This window comes from Denticeps clupeoides, chromosome 20, assembly GCF_900700375.1.
Source record: "Denticeps clupeoides chromosome 20, fDenClu1.1, whole genome shotgun sequence".
Taxonomy (NCBI): domain Eukaryota; kingdom Metazoa; phylum Chordata; class Actinopteri; order Clupeiformes; family Denticipitidae; genus Denticeps; species Denticeps clupeoides.
This window is the reverse complement of record NC_041726.1, coordinates 14,064,700-14,083,288: the sequence shown is the minus strand read 5'-3', so window position 1 is coordinate 14,083,288 and position 18,589 is coordinate 14,064,700. Positions and strand designations below refer to the sequence as shown.

The 18,589-nt window shown below is 40.8% G+C and overlaps 1 protein-coding gene across 2 annotated transcripts in view; it reads left to right on the top strand.

Annotated features, from left to right (window-relative positions):
* The window catches only part of kcnh3 (potassium voltage-gated channel, subfamily H (eag-related), member 3), a 105,767-nt gene that overhangs the window by 56,408 nt on the left and 30,770 nt on the right, over positions 1-18,589 (top strand). For both annotated transcript variants that reach the window (XM_028963184.1, XM_028963185.1), the window contains 3 exons: positions 7,569-7,802; positions 13,331-13,465; positions 17,682-17,821. In XM_028963184.1, coding sequence (XP_028819017.1) covers positions 7,569-7,802; positions 13,331-13,465; positions 17,682-17,821 — 509 coding nt within the window. The remainder of the gene's footprint in view (positions 1-7,568; positions 7,803-13,330; positions 13,466-17,681; positions 17,822-18,589) is intronic.

The window sequence follows — 18,589 nt, the reverse complement described above, 5'->3', positions numbered from 1 at the left end:
AGGAAATTAATCAGTGGTTCAAGTCATGTTCAATCTTTGTGCTATTTTAGTCCAGCAATATACATATTTGTCTTATAAAGTCACTAGTTAGCCAGTACTAAATGACTAATTAAATACAGAACCCAAGTCATGTTGTCCTTCAAATTTCAAAGTGCCAAACCGTGCTGACAGCTAAATTATGGGCAGAAGAGCTTCTCATCATCACAGCCAGCGCTTCCATCCAGACATCTCCATTTCCAAGTCAGCAGCACATCTGTTCACACACTCACTACTCACTGGTGACTGGACTCTGGTGGTGGCCTGTTGGCCAGCGTCCTGGTCCATGCAGTCTGTGTGATTTCCTCTCCAGCCAGCCAGACAAACATGGCTGTTCTGCACTGGCTACCCGTGCTTGAGTGAAAATCATGGCATTGGCCATCGGTAGTGTGAATCAGAACCTGGTCTGTGGTGCAGCAGAGACTGGTAAACTTTATCAACGTCAATGACGGATTGTGCAAATTTAAAATAGAAGTGGGGGAGGAATGGAAACTGGTCAGGCGAGAGATGGCGTGAATAAACCAAAAACACAAAACAAGACAAAAGCAGACCGACGTATCAGAAATCATACAGACTAACAGGTCATGGAGACAGATATAGGAAGATGTATCTCCAAAGATGCATATTGCGGTGATCCGACAGGCTTGAGAATTGGCAGTGATTTAAAATGTTTAAAATGGTTCCTTAAGCAATTATGAAAAGTGGGAGCTGTGATTTTGCTTAGAAATTATGAGAATAAACCTGATGATGACATTATTTCCGTTTGTTCTTACGTCACTCTCCAATATTTTCAATGTAACAAATTTTTTTTTGTTATATAATCAGCATAAATTTGCAGAATGCGTTATCCTAAATGTCACCATTGATACCCTGTCGCTCAAAAGACCGGTCATTCTGACTGCTAGAGCTGACCTCACCTGTTTTACCCAACCTGATTTAGATCTTAAGTGACTTACAATATATCAGTCGATCAGTGTGCATTGAAAAGCCTTATCTGTACCCTGCAGGGTTTCGATGCCAGTCCCGGAGGGGCTGTTTAAATGCACAGCAGGGCGTGCGCTGATTACATTTACTCTGAGTGTGTACAGAGTAAACTGGGTTGAAGTCTCATAAGTGTTATGGCGCTGCACAGCAGGAACAACAGTCACCTGGTTGGTGTGCAGTGGGTAGGATGTAATTACTTTTATTTCTTTCTGCATGCATCGCGCGATCTGTACTTTTGCCTTTGGGTGATCATGTGACTGAAAATGTAATTATGGAAGGCAAAATTGATGCCTGTATTTGTCAGATTAAGTGGCATACACCGAAGACCAAGACAGGGATTAGAAACAGCTACATAGAAATGGACTATTCTTTCGCTTTTCATTAGACTCACGTGATGTTACCACTTACATGGTTCATGCACTATATAATAAATTATATGTTGATTCTAAAAGAATCTTCTTTACTTTTCTTCTGTTCAATTCTGCTTATTATATAATAAGAAGAGCCTGTGGAACACTAGAAGCAGAATTTCTGTTTTTAACGTGCCTATATATTGAATATACCAAATAAACAATACTGGTAACATGCTAATTTATATATTTTGATATTATTTTATAATGAATGATCTTAAAATGAAAGAGAATTTCACTACAGACACCTTCACTGGACAAGTGGAGTCCAGTTAAGTAATTATGTGATTAAGCAGAGACAGATGGAGCTAATTTTGGTGTGTCAATATCCATGCAATATTGATGCAGCCATTTCTGTGCTTAATTATGAAACAAGTTAACAGAACAACCAACGGAAAGTACAGGCCCAGGTTAAAGCATATGAAAGATATGTGCAAATGATGTGCAAGAATCCACATTTAACTTAACACACAGTTGCACAACATGTTTAAATTTAAAATGCTGATTTAATGAGATGCAAAAACGAAATTCTCATCTTATGGCCATATGGGTTTTTGAATGTTGTTTTCCATTGTGAAGGTCGGTGTTAAGTTGTGTGTTTTCGCATTAATTGTCTGGCTCTGTGTGTGCAAGATCTCACCGACAGTAGGATTCTGAAACAGACCGGTCTAAAATGTTCGGTGAGCTGTGAATTAATTTTTTTTTTTTGAGAACGTGGAGATGTTGGTTCTTGTGTTCTGAGAAATAACAACTTCACAAGTGTTCTATAATTATAACTTCAGTTGTGGATAGCAAATAGTTTTCTCTCTGAATAAACTAGAAGAACCTTGAGCTCCTCGGATAACAGTGAGCAGTGAAAGGCTGTGCGCTTGTTAATGTTGCCGGCAGGACTGTGTCAAATGTTCCCTGAGACAACATGTTTCTCAGCCTTGATACTGCATCCCTGCTGTACCAGTGCGGAGTAACAAGGCAACCATGGTAATGTGTGTGTGGGGGGGGGGGGGGGGGGGTTTACTAAAGTACAAATGGAGCTTTTTCAAAAGGTTCTTCAAAGGGCTCAAGACTTTGTAAATTTATTTGACGAACAGCGGCGGTGACAGCAGAGGCTGTTTTGAAGAATACACTCACATGGGAAAGGGGGAGCCTTCCACAACAAAACTCAGTCCGGTATAGCAACCCGGCTCTGTTCACAGTCTCCCGAAGAGCATGAGCTCTGGTCTCGGCAAACAACCGCCACGTCTGCGGCCTCTTGATTTATCTCTCCGCAGCCATCAGGTCGTAACCAGGCCTGCTGCTTCAATCGGCACGCTCTTTACCTCTGCCTTACAGCCGTACAGCAACAACATTTATTTCCTTTTTTATTTTAAGCCCAAAATCATATACAGCATGTCTCAATGGGCTTTGATAGGCCCTACAGTTGACTGTGCAAAATGTTTTCGTGTTATCATTTTTAAAAAAATGTTCTGGACAGATTAAACGAGAACTATGGAGTGTTTTTCGGCTCTGAAAAGGGTCAGGAGAGATCTACAAGTTCCCATTGTGTATTTACATGTACATTTGTGGTGCGATAAATGCATGCTTGCATGTATGTTGCAATAACGTTTGCATATTGCATATTGTGCAATAACGTTCACAGGACAATAAGCATTGCATACTACTGAATACGATAAATCAAGCAGACAAAATTTATCATGATAATCTGAGACATAAATCCCGTTTATATTTATTTATAAATCCTAAAATAACAGGGTCGTTATTTGAAGTGGCACCTTTTCTGAAACAAAAAGTTAAATTAAATAATCTAATTTCATCAATGATTGTAGTAAAAAAATGAAAACTTTTACACAATTTAAAAACCAGGTAATATGTTGAATAAAGCAGTGTTTTGGTGGAGGTACATCTTCACACCAATCCAACCTTAATTAGGCTCATTCGTCTCTTTATTAGCTAATAATTATAGTGACCGGTTGTGAAGAACGGCAAATGTTCCAGGATGGACCAGGGTTGGGAAACACCAGGATAAAGACGGGTAGATCTTCCAGAGCAACCAGACGGCTGAGGAGCGTTTGGGGGACAGGGAATTCACGATCTCGGGATTAATGACCGAGGCCGCGTGCAAACGAGCCACGGAAGACTAGTAGAGGAGGAGGGCATGACAGCGTGTGTCACGCTCACTTTACTTAAATCCACGTACTCATTCTGCAGCAATTTTGTAGCTGCAGAATGGTGTTGCCATAGACAGAAGAAAAGCTGCACTGTAATCTTCTGTTTCTGTTGCTACAGTTTGATGCTTTCGAGCTTGAGCCGCCACTTAATTCTCACAGACGATTTTCAGCAGGAAACATCCAGCAAACCCACAGATGCTGCTGACGTTCAGTTTGCTGCTTCATTTTGGGCTGAATTTTATTATTCCCAATTAAATAATGTCACGTTTCCACCATACTTTTTTAATGCCAACCAAACTAGGCATGGCAAAATGAGGTCGGAAAGATACTGCTTGCTAGTTATTTGTATCTTGGAGCAGAGAAACTCTGTCTTTTTTCTGTGATACCTTTGTATGAAGTGTAAAACAGGGGGGCCCAGAAAGGATGATTGGCAGCTCTCACACACCCTAAATCATCATTCTGGATGATTTAAACTCCCTCCTGTATCTAGTCCTTCCCCACTTGCTCCAAGTCTACATGAAACCTCGTAGTGTGTAGTTCGATACACGCGTTGATCTGGGTTTTTTTTTTTATTCATTTTGTTGTGCTGATTAAGCAAACGAAGTGCAGTGTCATTATTCGTCATTAGCTCGCTGTCACATTATTTTCTGTGTGTTTATATGTTTGTTATTGTGCTGCATGGTTACGAGTCTGGAAAGGCCCTGGATGCGTTTGGTGTAATTGTCAGAGACAAGTGAGACTTAACAGCTGCGGCCAGCAGGATTACAGACAATGGTGAAGAGTAAAGATGGGCACACACACACACACACACACCTGCTGTTTTTTTCTCTCTCTCTCTCGTTCTCTCTCTCTCTCTCGGGAGAACGCAGCTGCTCCCTTGGCCAGTTGGGATCAGCAGAGTTTGGGGACTTCCGTGATGCGGCTGAGGCAAGTCAGCCCATCAGTAATGAATACAACCAGCCACACTTCCAGAGGCACCACACACATCACTGCTATTCTTTTAATCATTCAGTAAAACGAATGTGCATTTAGACACAACTTGGCAAATTTATGTGTGTGCAATTCTTTACCATTACATGAAATGGTTTCGGTATCCAGCTATTGCAATGGTTGAGCGGTGTTGCTTAGCAATCGCCGATTCAGCTGCTTGTTATAAACTAGATATTGTTGTAATGTTGAGCATTTACATTAGGTTTAGGTTTTTAGCTGTTGTTTGAAAATCTTACACCTAGTGGAGGTTCATTCCACCACCTGGTCTCCAAGACAGAGAAGAGTCTAGATGAATGCCTTCCTAGTGGAGCAGTGCGGGCGGATCGATAAGAGATCGCGGTGCAGAGCGAGGAGTGATGGGAGATCTGAGGTAGGATCTTGGCTTTGTAGGCAAGCACCCCCCTCCTCTATATGTTGAGTTTAATAATCATTTAATAATAATAAAAAAAATGCTGTGGATGATGACAACACAGATAAACACTTTCATGTGTCAACCGTGTTACTGACAGACCGGGCAAAAAAGTCGTGCTGCAAAGAGGTCGCGTAGCACTTAGACACAGACCAGGCAGAAGTGAGTTTAAGTAGTCCAGTTTGGAGATGACCAGAGATTGGACTAGTATTGACTAGAGTTGAAAAAAACGGACGAATGTTGTAGGGAAGCAACATTAAACTGCCCCCCTTCAAAATGCTATTAACTAATTATTACACTTAAATAATGGTACGGAGTGTGTGTGAAATTACACAATGTATAATTCTATCAGAACGGCTTCAATTCTTCTGCCAGTCTCAGATTAGATGCCTACTAGAGAGATGGATATCAGTCATACAAAAGAACCATTTCATGTTTTGATCAGAGTGTTCTAATGACAGTGGTTGAGAAATGTAATCTAGTGCCTGAAGGTCATAACATTGATCAGTTTTATACTCATGTGGATGGAGATATCATCCTCATCATCCTGGAAGAAACCACTCCTAGCAGAAAGAGCATTTCCATCATACAAAAACACCAAAATGTATTTAATTTTTCTGGTCTCATATGATTTGAGTCGACTCAAGAGGGAATTGTCACCGTAGATCAATGCAAGCAGCAATCTGTGCAAAAATCTATGCAATTATTCAGACTTTCTGTTTAATCAACCAGTTTGTGGAATCATGTAGATTACAAAAGTTCATTTGTGTGAAGTCTGATATTGACATTAGTTTGAGCACTATTCATGTGATGAAATCAGTTTAAAATATAGTTTTTCATTTTCTGCAAGTGGTTGAGCTTCTGTTCATGTTTATTACACAGTTGATTTTATTCCATTGGTTGAACAAGATCCGTCTCTCTCTCTCTCTCTCTCTCTCTCTCTCTCTCTCTCTCGCTCTATTTTGCTCTCATTAGATTAACGCTCCCCCTTTCCCATGCACTTCATTATACCGAGCAAATGAACTTGCCGTTGGTGGCGCCGTTCAATCATTACCTCCTGCAATATTTAATAGTGCCTCACAGGCCCCTGTCTCTTCAGGCCCCTTCAGTCGATTTACTGATGTCTGCAACTCGGGCCAGAGCAATAAACTCTGGATTTTTGATAAATATTACTCACACTCATGGGCTCCAGCCAGTGTGAAAAGAAATCTTCCATTTACTGCTTGCCATGGAGGGAGGCCTAAACAACCACAAGCTGAGGACACCATTGTCCCCAGCTTCACAGGGGTTGGAAAAAAAAAAAAAAAAGTGCTGGGTGCCAAAAGAGCAAGTGGGCGCTCTGTGGCTTCAGGGTGGGGTTTTATTTCAGTAGAATGAATAAAGGTGATGCGTTATTGCTGCTTGGACAGCAGTTAATAGGAGACCCACTTTTGACAGCATTTGTACAGGTGTACACACTGGACAGGACATCCGTTCATTCTCCCGTCACACTGCATGAGGAAAACTGGTCAGCAGTAAATTTCACTCCTTCAACAGGAGTAGATCAGGCCACTCAAGGGCCGAAACACTTAGTCCTGTACTTATAGCTAACTATAGTACAGAGAGTAGCAACTCGGACTAAACACCGAGCTTAACCAGTCAATGAAGAGTCTGGTAGTAAGTTGTTGTATCCATGACTGCCTTCTCTTTCATTAATGCAGGTGCATAAAAACTGCACAGAAAAAATACAAAAAAAAAAAAGATTACAACATTTACACAGTGAGTAGGTACATTCACATTTACAGCATTTATCAGACGCCCTTATCCAGAGCGACTTACAATCAGTAGTTACAGGGACAGTCCCCCTGGAGCAATTTAGGGTTAAGTGTCTTGCTCAGGGACACAATGGTAGTAAGTGGGACTTGAACCCGGGTCTTCGGGTTCATAAGCTACTACCACCCTACACATTTAACTTGAATTATCCACCTGTGCATAACAACAATCCTATCATAAAACATTGTTTTCTTATCACAATCTGCAAAATAGCATCTGAATGTTACAAGTAAACAGATAAACTTACGTCATTTCCTCATGGATACTTCCCAGTGAATGGAAATGAATTCCGAAGCTGCGTCCACATTGGAAAACGATTTTCTCTGTAACGGGAAAATTGGAGACGGCGTTTCAGGGTCCCCACAACCAGAGTTTTTTTTTGTTGCTGGAGATTCACATTCAGATTCAGATTGAGGTCACATCAACTCCGACTCACCTCGACCCAGCTCAGCTATATTAAAAAAAAAGCTGTTTTCAGGCCAAACGTGGCTTCTACACAAAATGAATCCATGTTTTTGTTTTTCCTCTTTAATCCAACCCGAATTCTGAAGAATTCTGAAGCAATGTTACTACCTGCAGTCTGCTAGGTCAACGATGTGACATTTAAAGAAATAGCACTATGCAAGGCTGAAGCTACACTGTTGTAAAAAAGATGTAGCTGTTGAGATCGATCTCTTCTGTTTGGGTGTGTGAGCGCTTGTGCGTCCGTGTGCGTTAACAATGCTTTAAATCACCCTCCCTCCTTCTCCCTTTTCTCTACAGACAGTAACTTTGTGCTGGGCAACGCTCAGGTGCAGTCCCTCTACCCCATCGTGTACTGCTCCGATGGCTTCTGCGAGCTGACAGGCTACGCCCGGGCCGAGCTGATGCAAAAGAGCTGCGCGTGCCACTTCCTATATGGGCCGGAGACCAGCGACCGACTGACAGCCCAGATACAGGGGGCTCTGGACGAGCGGCGGGAGTTTAAGACCGAGCTCGTCTTCTACAAGAAGGGAGGTGAGACATGACACCACGAGGTTGCCAGTGATCTTCTTGGAACTCCAAGAACCCGTTTCACACCCGTGTCATTTCACTGAAGGAATGGAGTTTGGAGTTTCACAGTTGTTTTGGTGGGATTTGGATTATTAGTAGCGTTACTCCAAAATAATTCTACTCAAGTACAAGTAAAAAGTGGTGAAAATTACTCAATTAAGAGTGTTATGCCACAGGGTTGGACATCAAGAAAAGTGTGATTTTAATAAACTGAAAACAAACACACAGCAGGATGAAACAAAAAAAGCAAAAGAAACACCGAAACAGAAAAACTGAGACATCAAAAATGCAGGACGAGGAAGTGAGGGAGAAAACCCTCACTTCCATACTTACACGCACATCCACCCCAGCTCATAACACCCTCACCTTCATTCACATAAACACTGTGACCACGACAAGACAACGTGGGACAGACCGCTTTTATATGCTTTTAAATCGGCCATAGCGTGCCCGAATACTGTATCTGAATTTCTTTATGAAATTCAGCCGTTGTGCAGAATTACGTCGACTTTGAGCCAGTCCCACAATGAGATCCTAGTCCCCCCTACCTAACTGGTGTCACCTAACTGTGGGTGACTAGAACCCGGCACACATGTGAATTGGTGGCACCTGGCTAGCCTAGGACTGCCAAGGCCTCACAACAAGAATCAAAGGGCATGTTTTTAAGAACTTTTCCTTTCTTTGAAATGGGTTCAAAATTTGGAATTTAAAGATCCTGAAGAGCTCAATGTTCCTTTTATAAAACAGTTATAATCGATTACACTAATTTCCAATACCAATCTAAATTTTGTAAGATTTTAGAACCAGAATCACGCCACCATTCAATAAGAGATGAAACACTTTGTAAGACACTGTGTGTCCTGCTAAGCCATTATTAGTGTTTAGTATTCTCTTTTGTATTTATTGACTGAAGTGACTGAAGTGACTAAAGCTGTCTGTTTAAGGTCAGAGGCACAGATCCCTGACCTTTATTTCCAGGCAGTAATGCTTTCTAGTGTCTACCTGTCAGCACTGGAAGCTGACTAGTCCAGAGGCAGTGAGCTGAAGGCTCATTTATGCTCTGGAAAATTGGACTCTTGTCTTTGGAGACTTCCTCTCATCTTGGTTTTTTTTATATTTCCCTTGAGAGGGTTTTCTTGTTCAGTGTGGCAGCACTTGATCTTGATCATAACAGATAGTCTCATGAACAAAATGCCTCTTTAATGCAGGTGATGGGGCTGCACTATTAGTGGCTTCTTATTAAAAAAGATATGAAGAAAACATCAACAACAACAAACCAATCCAGGAATTTTAGTAAAGGAAATTTAGAGCAGCGAATCCAACTGAACCCAAAACGGTAGCCAGTAACTTTCACCAGACTGTAACTATAATATAACAATATAACAATATGGAAGACTATTATTATTATTGTTATTATTATTATTATACACACATAAGTAAACAGTACTACCTAAAAAGCACAAAAGTATTGTATTATATTGTCTTGTGCTATATTTGAATTGACAAAGCTGCAAGCGTTACTCAGTTTGAGCCAAATGCTTTTGCAGAAATTGTAACGTTACATTTACTAAAGCATCTGACAATTTTACATACCAGCTGCAGTAACTGTGGTTATGTACTTCAGTTGTCGACATTTACAAGTAAGTTAATTGTTGCTCAAAAAGATGATTCAAAACACTATTGAGGAGATTCATTTGTTTTGTTGCTAAGTAACAACAAAATAATGAAATAGTAAGAATTCATCAGAAATTGCTTCTTAAAAACGCTGTGTCATGTATGCATTTGAAATTTTTATTCTGGTCGTGCCTGATTTCCATTCACTGCATGGCTGAAAGAAAGTGAAATGATTGTCATTGTGAAGCACAACAAAATGTGTGCTCTGCATTTTGGCCATGACCCTTGTGAGCAGTGGGCAGCCGTGAAAGGCGTTGGTGAGGGGACCTCAGTGGCACCTTGGCGATTCAGGATTCAAACCCACAACCTTCTGGTAGTAATACAATTTATATTACATGGAATTTTTTTGTAATAACGCGACCAGCAGCGCCACGGAAACAAGGTGGCACAGGAGCAAGATGGCCGCTGCCAGGTCGCTCAGCCATTGGATGCCTTTGATTGGACTCAACGACCCAGCTCTACTCACCTCAAACCTCAAAGTTAGATCGTTAGACTTCATGTTAAATAAGATTCCAAACTGTAGGGAATATGTGAACAGTGATTCTTCGCTGGAGGCACAATTACCCATCAGGCACTGCATGCAACAAAAATGAACTTGCCGATGAATTATTGTAGGTTGTTGTTCTCCTTGTCCAATTTTTTTATTTATAACTTTTTTTAATTTATTTAAAGTGAAGTGATTGTCACATGTGATACACAGCAGCACAGCACACGGTGCACACAGTGAAATTTGTCCTCTGCATTTAACCCATCACCCTGAGTGAGCAGTGGGCAGCCATGACAGGCGCCCGGAGAGCAGTGTGTGGGGACGGTGCTTTGCTCAGTGGCACCTCAGTGGTACCTTGGCGGATCGGGATTCGAACCGGCAACCTTCTGATTACGGGGCCGCTTCCTTACCCGCTAGGCCACCACTGCCCCGGCCACCAACTGTACCCGGTGTACTGTGTACTAGTAACTAGGTACAGGTTGTTGAGAATGTAGTAATTTTGTTGAGGACAGTTCCCTTGTCTGGCCTTCCCTGACCTGGGATCAGGGAGTAGGGAGTTCAGGTAATGTTCTGGAAATAGAACACAATTGACAGTTTACTGTGACACTAAACTCACCATCTCACCATCGCCTCTTGTGGTACAAGGCGGAATTACAAGATTGCAAGCTACTATCTAGCTAGTAAATACACTTGAAACAAATTACATAAGTTTAGATTTTGAAAATTTAAAAACACAAATACTTTTGCAAGGTGAAAGTACACAGTGGCTGGTGGGCAGTTGGGGAATTGAGGAGTTTTCTGCAGTGGATGGTGGCCATGATTCAACAAAAGCTAACAAAAGCTTTAAAAAAAAAGTCAAATTCCCTGTGCTATTTCCTCTTTTTCATGTCTCCAAGCTGCCTCTGTCTGACTATCGTCTTTTTAAAATTTGTCCAAAAAGAGATATCCATCCATTGAAATGTTACCCCCGCCAGCTGGGAGGCTTCACACTTTACCCCTTCACAATGCCTTTAAATGGCACCCTGCACACGTATTAAAGAAACATAGAGTAAGCTGGCATATATAGAGACCACTTTGAACAGTTGACTTTCTATTTCCCCGGCAGCCATTCCCTGTCCATTATTTGCTGAATTTCTAACCCCCACATCAAATTCGTTAAATGATCACATCAAGCAAATCTTGTTTCTAAAGGTGATTTTCATAATGGGGGTAAACTTGTTCGCTTAAATGTTTGGCATCACTTTTACATTAGAGCTTTTTGCTTTTTTTTTTTTTACATTTTGATGCGAATACATTTTTTTATGACAAAAGGATTGAAATGCGATCAGTAGTTTATGATTTATGAAGAATATGGCACAAGTCAATCAACTGATAAACAATTAAAAAAGAAAATGAAAATGCTGTATATATCTTTTATTTATTTATGGCCGAACTCCCAATTTACTTTGGCATGTCGCAGCCTCTGTTTTCATTTGTTTTCCTTCATGTGCCCTGCCTGTAACATGTCCCTTGAGAACACTGCAGTGCAGCTTGCACAGGCCTGTCAGTCACGGGGACACTTCCCATCGAGTATAAATCTTTAAATAAAGACAGGAAATAAATAAAAATAAGTGGGTGAAATGGGGCTTGATGCACTTACTGCCCTCTGGACAAAATCTAGCAGTGATAATTTTGAGCACGCTCACTGTGGGGATAACAGAATCTGCAAAAATGAACAAGAGTGAATGAAGTGAGTGTGTAGGGATAGTGCTTAAAGAAAGGGTCAGATTTTTCAGTTTGAAGACCACGAAATGATCATCAGTCACTTATACCGACTGATACATTCACTTGTTCAAATGTTCCGGGAGGGGCTCCTGCAATCTGGATGAAGCTGTTATCAATAGTGAGTGAGTAGATGATAAAATTATAAATACCAGAGCCTATGTGGGGCAGTGGTGGCCTAGTTGGTAATGAAGTGGACCCGTAATCAGAAAGTTGCCGGTTCAAATCCCGATCCGCCAATGTCCCACTGTGTTGCCATTGAGCAAAGCACCGTCTCTACACACTGCTTCCTGGGGCTTCCACGGCTGCCAACTGCTCACTAAGGTGTTGGGTTAAATGCAGAGGACACATTTTGTTGTGTCACTGTGTGCTGTGCTTGCCGTGCAACATAATGACAATAACTTACTATAACCATTTAGTTAAATGTTATCAACAGTATACTATTTCCCCCCTATGTTTGAATTCAGTTCAAATCCAATTCATGTGTAACCATCTGGCCGTCTGGTCATCTTAGATCAAAATGATAAATGATAACGCTGACTAACAAAGCATTCATTAACAGTATCAGGATATTATCAGTATAGATTTACATGAATTTTTGGATTTCTTGTTTTTTTCCTGGTTTGTTTCTATTTCTATTACCAAAGGTTTTTAAAGCTCAAATATTATTTGTGATTGTTTTGAAAGATAAAATATACTTTAACGAGTGATTTTTTTTCAGTGTGAAAATTTCAGCACATACACATTACATTGTGTACGGTTGCTTGTGCGGAAAATTATTATTAATTTACATATAAATCACTCGTTCCTTCAACATTATATTTGTAACCGTCATTCATGCCTATATTCTCCTAATGGTGAATAAAGTGAATGCTGTGCCATATAATGAGAATTTACATGGTTTGTGAAAGGGGGTTTCATGAATACGTGTTATAAATCTGAATTCAAAGGGGGCATGAAATGAATGAGAAATAAGGATGAAAATGTCAAATCCAGATGCTGATATCAAACGTTCAGATGAACATGGGATTATTTACAGTGAAACAAAATATGTAATAATAAAAATTTAGAAAGTGAGAAAGTGAAGTGATTGTCATTGTGATACACAGCACTGCACACGGTGCACACAACGAAATGTGTCCTCTGCTTTTAACCATCACCCTTGGTGAGCAGTGGGCAGCCATGATAGGTGCCCGGGGAGCAGTGTGTGGGGATGGTGCTTTGCTCAGTGGCACCTTCAAACCCCCAACCTTCTGATGACAGGGCTGCTTCCTTAACCGCTAGGCCACCACTGCCCCATTTAATAACAATTGATTTTCTTGCAAATGCACAGTTACGCATTACACCATTTGCTTCTTATGGCTGGGGTCCGGTTAAGGTCAGGCTTAGGTTTGTGCTAATAAAATAATTACTTGTTGTACATTAAAAATGCATATTTACCCTGGTGCCCATAAACGTTTTATGTGTGTGTTCCACATTATTACTGAATAATTATCAATCTTTGACTTTGAAAGAGTTATATTTTGCTTATGGTATCATAACAATTTTCTCTCCATGTGTCATTGGGCAGGAACTCAATTTTGGTGTCTGCTGGACATTGTGCCCATTAAGAATGAGAAGGGTGAGGTGGTGCTCTTCCTGGTGTCCCACAAGGACATCACAGACAATAAGAAGAACCAAGACCCCGAACAAGGTCCTGAGACAGGTGAGCTTTTACAGTGACTTTAGAAGCTGATTTGTACTGACAAAGCCATAAACGCACTTCCTCCGGAGGTCCATATGGACATTTATAGCCACTGTATATAATACAGTGGAAATAATGCTATACGTTTTTTACTTAGTCATTAATTATCATTAAATGTAATTACTAAATTATTAGTGTAATTATTAGTGTAATTATGAATTATTAAATGATTTAAATGACTCCTTAAGACATATTTTTTAAAAATGCATTTAATAAATCAAAATAATATCTGTAAATTACACTTCAGCATTGTCATTGTCTTATAGACATAAACCCACAACTTGCATAGTCATACTCATATTCTGGCTCAGTACTGGTTGAGTATTTTTTTCTGAGGATGTCTGGAAATGCAGCATCACCACTGTCCCTACAGCACAGCAGAAATACATTTAAAAGTCCAGAACAGCACTTCTTCGTTCACTTCTGGTAATTTCTAGTTGTGCTGAAGACTCTTGATGTAATTCTGGTGGACGTGCCCAGTGGGCGAAGGCGTTTTCGAGCCAACGTTAATACCCAGCCCAAAATAAGAGCTCTACTGGGAGTGTCGAGTAAAAACAGGGAAAAAAGACCAATCACTAGCTTACAAATCAGGCAACGAGATCTAACATTCTGAAGACATGGTGGCTTTCGCTCGTCTGTTCCTCACGCCAGTGGCTCGGCCCTGAGGAGAAGATTTTATGATGCAACGGCAGGTTTTTTTCCACCTCACACGGGGTACTGCATGTGTGTACAGAAAGCAGAAGGCCTCGTGAAACAGAGCATAGGGACGATTAAAGCTTTGGAATGGGGATAGAGAGAGAAAGACACAGGGGGACCATAAGAATAGGTAAAAGGGAGAGTGGATTTCCTTTTTTTAAATGGCGCAATTAGCATATAGCAAAAAATATATCAAGAATTTGCATACAGGTGGCTCTTCTCTTGCTATTTTAACAATTAAAAATGCACCCAGACAAAAAATAATGGTGTCAGAAATAATAAGTTTGTGCTTATTCTTAAACAGCAGCATTATAGCTGCCATTTGCCCTCCATTCAGTTCCCTAAAATGACAGAATTTTATGAGTAATTAACATAATTATTGCTGATCTTGGCCAACCTGTGCCAATTTTCTGCTCAAGCCTTAAAAACATCAGCGTTTACGATGTCGTCTGTCTAGCTTGCACTAAAAATTGAGAAAGTGAGAATAACACTTTTTTTAGCAACAGAGGAGGTTATTTGGGCTTTTAGATGCATGGATTATGACCACTGCTGGACGATTGGCAGGACTTCTGTCATTGGACAGTGGTATGAGGGGGACACAACATAAAAGTGTTTTGAAACTGGTGTTTGGCACCTATTCATTTCCCAAGAACTGAGGATTGTGCTAGTGTGCATTTTGTGTGAATTAAACTACAGAAACTACACATAACAACAACAACAACAACATTTATTTCTTATATAGCCCAAAATCACATACAGTATGTCTCAATGGGCTTTGACAGGCCCTACAGTTGACACCCCCCACACTTGACCCTTCTGCACACAAGGAAAAACTCCACACAAAAAAAACTCTAGGAGAGAGAAAAAAAGAGAGGAAGAAACCTTGGGAAGGAGTGATACAGAGAGGGACCCCCTTCCAGGGTAGAGTGAGCCTGCAAATGGTGTCAGTGCAGGGCTGGATATGATTTAATAATAAGTCCTACGGTTGTAGGGTTGGAGAAGTCCAGGATGTATTCAGTGTCATGGTCTAGATTACGTGTCCATAATGATGTTACTGGTCCATTTGAAGATCCCTGAAGCTGTAGTTGTAATGGTGGTGGTGGCTGTGGTGACCCTCTGGTTTGTTTCATGTTTTGTCCTTGTAAAGCAGTTGTCAGGAACCAGGATTTATTTGCTGGTCTGATCACTGGGGTCTGCCAGTAGTCTGGGCGCTAGTCCGGATCATGACACTACTCCATAATGTTATGAAGAGCGATCAGATGAATTGTGAAGTCCCTCTTTGCCATGAAAAGGAACTTAATCCCAAAAAACATTTCCACAGCATTTCAGCCACAAAAGGACCTGCTGAGATCATTTCAGTGATCCTCACAAGTGAGAGTGTTGAGGAGCACAAGGCTGGAGATCATTCTGTCCTGCTGACTGAGTTAGAATAGCAGACTGGATGCTTTGAAAGGAGGGTGAAGCTTGAAATCATTGTTCTTCCGCTTGGTTATGTACAGGCATCATTGCGTTGCATAAAAAGGGCTTCACAGGCAAGAATATTGCTGCTACTAAGATTGCAACAAAACCAACCATTTATCAGATCATTAAAAACTTCAAGGAAAGAGGTTCAAGTGTTGTAAATAAAAGAAGGCTTCAGGGTGGCCAAGAAAGTCCAGCAAGCGGCAGGACCTAAAGATGATTCAGCTGCGGGATCGGGGTGCCGCCAGTGCAGAGTTTGCTCAGGAATGGCAGCAGGCAGGTGTGAGGGCATCTGCATGCCCAGTAAGATGACACAGTGGTGGCCTGGTGACAAGAAGGCCAGCAAAGAAGCCACTTGTCTCCAAGAAAGCATCAAGGACAGACAGATATTCTGTTGCTGATATTTTGCAAAAAGTAAAGGAATTGGACAGGGGGACAATCATTTTCTCAGATTGTTTGAGGTATCTGGAAAAAAAGATTTTGAAGTGAAAGTGAAGTGGTTGTCATTGTGAAATACTGCAGCACAGCACAGGATTCGAACGGGAAACTTTCTGATTATGGGGCCGCTTAACCGCTAGGCCACCACTGCCCCTGCCCCTTTCAACGAAGGTTTTTGTAGAACGATGCCTTTTCCAACATGGTGAAGCACCGCGCCATAAGGCCAAAGTGATAACTAAGTGGAACAAAACATTGAAATTTTGGGTCCATGACCAAGAAACGTCCACAAATTCTTACAAACTCCAAGCACTGATTATGAAGGGTGGGTAACACACTCACCTGTGAACCAGAAGACCCAGGTTCAAATCCCACTTACTACCATTGTGTGTCTGAGCAAGACACTTAACCCTGAGTGTCTCCAGGGGGGGGACTGTCCCTGTAACTACTGACTGTATGTTGCTCTGGATAAGGGTGTCTGATAAATGCTGTAAATGTAAATGTAAATGAAGGAATGGGTCGCCATCAGTCAAGAATTGGCCCAGAAGTTGACAGCATGTCAGGGCGAATTGCAGAAGTCTTGAACAAAAAGGACCAACACTGCAAATACTGACTCTTTGCATAAACTTTGAAGTTTATAAAGTGCTTGTAATTATACTTCAATATGCCAAAGAGACAACTGACAAAAACGCTGAAGCAGCAAACTAGTATTTGTGTCATTCTCAAAACTTTTGGCCATGACTGCACGTTATAAAATAAATATGGACGAGACGTCTGCAATGATTTAAAGCTCAGCATATGGGTATATCTGCAAGTTTTGCAGTATTTTTTTACTTTATTTCTTACTCACGAAAGAGTTTTGGAAATAAATTGATAAGTTATTTTTTAAATAGTGGAGTGTTTTAGTGAGCAGGGTTGCACTCAGGCCATGTTACAATTTACAGTGACAAAAAAATAATACATGTAGATGTGGATTACAGTCAATAATGAATAATATTGATGCTAATATTTTGTAATTATGTATTATGCAAATGATATTTTGTCGATACTGATTGTCTCCTTCTCACTTAATTACTTGAATAAAAATCCTTAATTTTTTCTCTATTTATGTGAAGTGTAAATAAAAAACTCAATTTAGCTTGGCACAGTCCAGCATATACAGGACACAAAGGGGGTCTTGAACCGGTATTTCTTTTGCAATGCCATTAACATTGTGACAGTTGTGGATGATAATTTCAACTGAAAAAGAAAATCACTGCGGTTAGTACTACTTTCAACCAACTTCTGGCTCCAGTCCTGCCATCAGAACGACTATATCCAGTTTCTGCTCCAGTGACTGTTCAAACATCGAAACTGAGTTAAATTTGCATAATGGGTAGTTTTTAAATCTTCTTGAATGGGACCAAAGAGCATAGGCAAGTGTACTTAAAACTGAAAATATGTTTAAAAGTGTTAAGAGTCACACTAAATCGTCATTTGTACAACTCTCACATCTTCACACTTAAGGAGTTGTCGGTGTTGCTCATCATAGTTCCCCCTGAAATTCAGCTAGGCCTTCATGAGTTCCATTCATGTGTCTTTGCAGATGAGGAGACGGGCCTGGAAGTGCACAGGGTGTCCCGGCCCCCCGGCTTCAATGCCAACCGTCGCCGCAGCCGAGCCGTGCTCTACCAGCTGTCTGGTCACCTGCAGAAACAGGACAAAAGCAAGCTCAAGATCAACAATGTGAATAACACACACACACACACACACACATTGGCATTTAGAAGTGGAGGTTTTAGACCCTGTTTGCCATATCTCTTACCAAAGCTGCTCTACATGATGCCCGATTTAAATCAGATGAGTACCTACTGGACTTATCACTACTTACACAACACCCTTCTTCTCTCCACAGCTGTCATGATCTGACGAGAGACAAACCCGGGTTAGATCTTGTTGTTCCACTGGTGGCCTCATTTTATTAAGTGCAAAAAAAAAAAAAAAAAAAGAAGACTGACCTTCAAAATGCCTACTCGGAACACGCAAGACTCCTCAGCTCATTTCCCAGGGCTAAGTCAGTAGGACACATTTAACGGGCGTGTAGCTGGACTTTATTGAAGGGATTAAGCGGGAGATCCCTCAGTCAATAAACATCCAGATCAAAGAGGAAAAGCAAAAGGGCAGAACTGCATTCAAAGAGCACTGGCTTTTCATGTTAGTTTTAGACCCCAGACTTAGTCAGTGGAAAGAAAAAGCAATTGAACGTTCATTCATATCATATTGATTAAAAGACTGATGGCCACACTAAAGCTAGCCTCTGAGCAGTACAGTTTGTTTAAAAGGTGTACAAAATATATATTTTGTTTGCGCAATGTTCAGTTCTGAAAAAAAAAAGGAAATCTTATATATCAGGGTATTATATATCAGGGTTCAGTCAGCAACAAGACTAAGGACCTCAAAATTGGGCAAAAAAATGTGTCCTCTTAACTAGGCTTATCTCAAAGTCGTGGCTTA